Source organism: Pelecanus crispus, chromosome 24, assembly GCF_030463565.1.
Source record: "Pelecanus crispus isolate bPelCri1 chromosome 24, bPelCri1.pri, whole genome shotgun sequence".
Classification (NCBI taxonomy): domain Eukaryota; kingdom Metazoa; phylum Chordata; class Aves; order Pelecaniformes; family Pelecanidae; genus Pelecanus; species Pelecanus crispus.
Window position 1 is genome coordinate 311,781 of NC_134666.1, and position 6,000 is coordinate 317,780.

The window sequence follows — 6,000 nt, forward strand, 5'->3', positions numbered from 1 at the left end:
CCAGTGCTGCCTGCCCCGTCCATAACCCTCCCCGGGACCCCCAATCCAGCCCCTATAGCACCTAGAGAGGGGCCCTGGTCCATATCTCCCCCCCCCCCCCCCCCCCCCCGCAGTCTCTATACCCCCCAACATGGGGGTCCCTGGTCCATACCCCCCTGTAAGCCCCCATCCCGTGAACTCCACACTCCCTGAACCCCCAAATCCAAGGTCCCCACCCCTGTGACCCCCCATAACCACATCCCCATCACCCCAAAACCAGGGTCCCCCACCCCATGACCCCTCCCATAACCCCCATATCCAGCCCCTACAGCCCCAAAACCGGGCCCCCCACCCTGTGACCCCCCGTACCCCCCTGAACCCCCAAACCCGGGGTCCTCACCCCATAACCCCTCTCCCCAACCCCTACACCCCCAAATCCGGGGTCTCCACCCCCATGACCCCCCCCTCCATCACCCCCCAGCCCCTACACCCCCAAACCTGGTGTCTCCACCCTGTGACACCCCCATAACCACATCCCCATCACCCCAAAACCAGGGTCCCCACCCCATGACCCACCCACAACCCCCCACCCCAGCCCCTGCACCCCCGAAAAAATGGGGTCCCCACCCCATGAACCCCCCTCCCCACCCCCTGAACCCCCAAACGCGGGGTCCTCACCCCATGACCCCTGTCCCCAACCCCTACACCCCAAAACGGGGGTCCCCACCCTGTGAACCCCTCCCATCACCCCCCAGCCCCTACACCCCCAAACCCGGGGTCCCCACCCTGTGACCCCCCCATAACCCCCCACCTCAGCCCCTGCACCCCGAAAAATGGGGTCCCCACCCCATGACTCCCCTCCCCACCCCCTGAACCCCCCAAACCCGGGGTCCTCACCCCATGACCCCATCCCCTATACCACAAAACCAGGGTCCCCACCCCAAGATGCCCCCCATAACCCCCCTCCCCAGCCCCTGCACCCCCAAAACCGGGGTCCCCACCCCCTGAACCCCTAAACCCGTAGTCGCCACTCCATGCCCCCCCATCACACCCCCCCCTCCTCAGCCCCTGAAACCCCAAACCGGGGGTCCCCACCCCATAACCCCTCTGCCCACCCCATGAACCCCTAAAACGGGGGGTGCCCACCCCATGACCCCATCCCCTACACCCCCAAACCCCGGGGTCCCCACCCCGTGACCCCCCTCCTTGCCCCCCATAACTCTCAAAACCGGGGTCCCCCACCCCATAACCCCCTCTCCCCCCCATGAACCCCCAAAACCAGGGTCTCCACCCCATGACCCCATCCCCTACACCCCAAACCCGGGGTCCCCACCCCCTGAACCCCTAAACCCGGGGTCCCCCGCCCCTGTGATCCCCCCTCCATACCCCCATACGGGGGGTTCAGGAAACCCCCAAACCCAGGGGCCTCCACTCCATGCCCCCCCCAGCCCCTGAACCCCCAAAACCGGGGTCCCCACTCCATGACCCCTCTCCCCACCCCCCTACACCCCCCAAAACCAGGGTCCCCCCCCCATGCCCCCCCCACCCCCCCTGAACCCCCAAACCAGGGTCTCCACTCCATGCCCCCCCTCCCCTCAGCGCCTACACCCCCAAACCCCGGGGGTCCCCACCCCCCTCCCCCCCCCAACCTTGGGGTGCCCCCCCAGTCCCACCTGGTGGCGGGGGGGGGGCGGGCGCCCCCCCCCCCTGCCGCAGGTGCCGGTTCTCCCGGGCCAGGCGCTGGAGCTGCCCCTCCAGCTGGGCGATGCGGCGCCGCTGGGAAGCCAGGAGATGTCGTTGAGTCGCGATAATCCGATTCAACTCCAAAAGGTACTCGACAGCGCGATCGGGGGGGTCAGAACCCCCCGGGGGGGCCCCGCCGCCCCCCCGCGCCCTCCATGACCCCGGGAATTAAAGGGGGGGGGGGGATGGGGTCCCTATGGGGGGGGGGGAACTTTTGGGGGGGGGGGAAATTGGGGGGGGAATTGGGGGGGGGGGGTCAGGGATGGGTGTCCGGCATGCGGGGGGTGGGATGGGGGTCGGGAATATTGGGGGGGGGTCTTAAAATGAGGGGGGGTCGTAAAATAGGAGGGGGGGTTGTCGTAAAATGGGGGGGGTCTTAAAATGGAGGGGGGGGTGGTGTTTTAAAATGGAGGGGGGGTCTTAAAATGGGGGGGTGTCTTGAAATGAGGGGGTGTCTTAAAATGGGGGGTGTCTTAAAATGGAGGGGGTGGTGATCCTAAGATGGGGGGGTGTCCACTAAAATGGGGGGTCCTAAAATGGGGGGGGATCCTAAAATGGAGGGGGGGCCCTAATGTGGGGGGGCGCTGGGTTGGGGGGTCCGGCAGCCCTGGGGGGGGCCTAAATTTGGGGGGGGGGTGTCCGGGATGAGGGGGGGGCCCCCCGAATGTGATGGAGAGGGGAGGGGGGGTGGGGGGGTGCCCCGGCCGGGGTGGCGGGGGGGCGGGAAAGGGGGGGGGGGTGTGGGGGGGGGCGGCTCGGGGGGGGCCCGATCCGGGCGCGGAGCTCGGAGGGAGGAGGCGAATCGGGTGGGGGCGGGGCGGCGGGCGGGGCCCCGGGCGGGCGGGGGGCGGGACGCCCCTCCCCCCCTCCCCCCCCACCTACCTTGAACCACCCCCCTCCCCCCCCCCCCCAAAAAAGGGGACCCCAGGCGTCCGGATCCCCCAGCCCCCACCTGAGGTGCCCACCCCCTCCCCCCTCACCTTGGTGTGCCCCCCTCAAATGTGTCCCCTCCCCCAGTGTCCCCCCCCTTAGTGTTCCCCCCCCCTTGATGTCCCCCTCCCCTTGTGCCCCCCCTTGTGTGTCCCCCCCCTTTTGTCCCCCCTCCCCTTGGTGCCCCCCCTTAATGTCCCCCCCCTCTTAGGGTCCCCTCCCTTTGTGTCCCCCCCCCTTGATGTCCCCCCCCCCCCCTTGCTACCCCCCATCTTGGTGTGGCCCCCCCCTTCTGTTCCCACCCTTGTGCACCCCCCCCTTGGTGCCCCCCCACGTAGCGTGCCCCCCCCTTGATGTGTCCCCTGCGATGTCCCCTCCCCTTGTGTGTCCCCCCCCTTGGTGCCCCCCCCCTGTGTCCCCTCCCCATTGTGTCCCCTCCCCTTTGTCCCCCCCCCGGTGCCCCCCCCCCCCGGCGATGCTGGAGGGGCAGGAGCCCAGGCTCTGCGGTCGCCACGGCAACGGGTCACAAATAACTCCGCTGCTGATTGGGGTTCGCCCGCCGCACGGGAGGGACCCCCCGCCCCCCCCTACACCCCCTATAGCCCGGGGGGGGGGGGCTGCGACCCCCGGGGGGGCTATAGCATCCATATGGTCCCCCCAGCACTCCCTGTATGGCCTTATATAGCATCCCGGGGGGGTCCTTATAGCCCCCATATCGCCCTAGGGGGTCACAGGGACCCCCCTCATGGCCCCGGAGGGATCCATATGGTGCCTATATAGGCCCAGCGGGTCCCTATGGCCCCCATATTGCCCTAGGGGGTCCCTGTGACCCCCCCTCATGGCCCTGGAGGGATCCATATGGTGCCTATAATAGGCCCAGCAGGTCCCTATGGCCCCCATATCGCCCTGTGACCCCCCCCCTCACAGCCCCAGAGGGATCCATACGGCACCTATATAGACCCAGCGGGTCCCTATGGCCCCCATATCCCCCTAAGGTGTCTCTGTGACCCCCCCCCTGCACAACCCCAGAGGGATCCATACGGCACCTATATAGGCCCAGTGGGTCCCTACGCCCCCATATCGCCCTGTGACCCACCCTCACAGCCCCAGAGGGATCCATATGGCACCTATATAGGCCCAGCAGGTCCCTATGGTCCACATATTTCCCCTAGGGGGTCCCTGTGACCCCCCTCATGGCCCCTGGAGGGATCCATACAGTGCCTATATAGGCCCAGGGGGGTCCCTATAGAGCCCCATACAGCCCCATGTGTAGCCTTAGGTGGGGCTGACAGGCCCTGTATAGCCCCCACAGGGCTTTGTAGGGGTCCTTATAGCCTCCTACAGCCCCTATAGAGCCCCAAGGGACCACTATAGCCCCCTTCCAACACCTACAGAGCCCCAGGGGGTCCCTATGGCCTCCCTTCAGCCCCTATATAGCCCCAGGGGGTTCCTATGGCCTCCATACATGGGCCCATGGGGTTTGCCACAGCCCCTATAGAACCCCAGAGGCTCCCACCTGGCCCCATACATCCCCACAGGACTCCCTATGGCCCCCATATAGCCCCAGAGGGTCCCTATAGCCCCCAAACACACCCACACGCCCACCCCCCGGCGACTATATGGTACCTGGAGGGATCACGCAGGCCCACGGGGGTCTATATAGCCCCTATACAGCGCGGGGGAGCGCTCTTATAGGGCCAGTGAGGTCCATATAGCCCTATAGGTATCCCCCCCACTCCTGAAGATGTGAGGAGGGGGAATCAAAATCCTTTATTGTAGCATGAAGATGTGAGGAGGGGGAATCAAAATCCTTTATTGTAGCATCACCAAAATCCACAGAAATAACATAAAATGGGGGCTGGAGGGATAGGGGGGTATAGGGTCCATGGGGGGGTATAGGATCCATAGGGGGGTGTATAGGATCCATGGGGGGGGTATAGGATCCATAGGGGGGATGCACTGCCCTCATAGAGCCCAGTAAAAGCATGATTCTACCTATAGCCGAGGCGGAGGTGGGGGGGGGGGTTCACTGCTCGTTAGGGTTGGGGTTGGCGTCGGGGTACTTGGTGAGGTCAAAGGTCAACACCTTGCTGATGACGCAGTCGCCTTGCTGCGGGGGAGGGGAGACGGGGGAGGGGTAAATCCCCACCCTCTCCCCCCCACCCCGGGTAGTTAACCGCCCCCCGAGGGGGTATCTGCCCCCCTTCCCATATATATTTATCCCCCTTCCCATATATCCACCCACCTTGCGGATGTACCCCCCCCCGTTTACCCTCCCCCCAAGTATTTACCCCCCCCGGGGGGGGTATTTATCCCCCAAAGGGGCATTTACACCCCTCCCCCGGGGTACTTTACCCCCCCCAGGGCATTTACCCCCCCATGGGGTCACCCCCCGGACAGGGGAAATATGGGGGGGGTTATTTACCCCTATGGGGGGAGCATTTACCCCCCCCCCCAGGTATTTACCCTTATGGAGGGGGGTATTTACCCCCCCAGGGGGTATTTGCCCTTATGAGGGGGGTATTTACCCCCCTCTGCCCCCTCCAAAACTATTCTATGCTCTCCCCAGCAGCATGTCCCTTGCCTCCCGGGGTATTTTCAGCCCCAAAAAGGGTATTTGCGCCCTCCCTCCCCAGGTATTTGCCCCTTCTCTCCCCCTCCAGAACTTTTTTACCCTCTCCCCAGCAACATGTACCCCCCCAAAGGGGTATTTTCACCCCCCCAAAGGGGGTATTTGCCCCCCCGGGGGTATTTTGCCCACCTCAGGGTAGACGCCGATAAGACTCTGCGCTTTGGTGTAAAATTCTTCCTTGAGGGAGATGACGATGGCCTGGAAGTTGGCAGCCGACTGCTCTTTGATGTAGTTGGCCACCTGCGGGCACCCCCAAAATGGGTCCAGAACCCCCAAAATAGGGTGGGGGATCCCCAAAATGGATGGAGGACCCCAAACCACCTCAAGACTGTAACCCGAGGCTCTAAAAATAGACCCAGGGACCCCAAAATTGCACCCAGGGATCCCGAATCCTGCCTGCTGACCCCCAAAATAGACCCAGAGACCCCAAAACTGCACCCAGGGATCCCAAATCACGCCTGCAGACCCCCAAAATAGACCCAGAGACCCCAAAACTGCACCCAGGGATCCCAAATCCCTCCTGGGGACCCCCCAAAATGGACCCAGGGCCCCCAAAACCCTCCTGATGACCCCAAAAATGGACTGGGAACACCAAAACTGCACCCATGGACTCTAAAACCAGACCCAGGGTCCCCAAAAACACCCCCAGGGATGCCAAAAATGGGCCCAGGGACCCCAAAACTGCCTCTGTGAACCCCAAAACAGCCCCCCAAACC

General features: G+C 64.6%; 2 protein-coding genes across 2 annotated transcripts in view; both read right to left on the reverse strand.

Moving 5' to 3' along the window:
* Positions 1-3,731, reverse strand: part of LOC142595905 (IQ motif and SEC7 domain-containing protein 1-like) — a 28,058-nt gene extending 24,327 nt beyond the window's left edge. The window contains 2 exon segments of the mRNA XM_075724756.1: positions 1,653-1,873; positions 3,724-3,731. Of these exon segments, the coding sequence (XP_075580871.1) occupies positions 1,653-1,873; positions 3,724-3,731 (229 nt within the window).
* A 947-nt stretch (positions 3,732-4,678) lies between these two features.
* SMC1A (structural maintenance of chromosomes 1A) overlaps positions 4,679-6,000 on the reverse strand; it is a 14,147-nt gene continuing 12,825 nt past the window's right edge. Inside the window, exons 22-23 of the mRNA XM_075724775.1 lie at positions 5,414-5,524; positions 4,679-4,762 (exon numbers count right to left, since the gene is read on the reverse strand). Coding sequence (XP_075580890.1) covers positions 4,679-4,762; positions 5,414-5,524 — 195 coding nt within the window. The remainder of the gene's footprint in view (positions 4,763-5,413; positions 5,525-6,000) is intronic.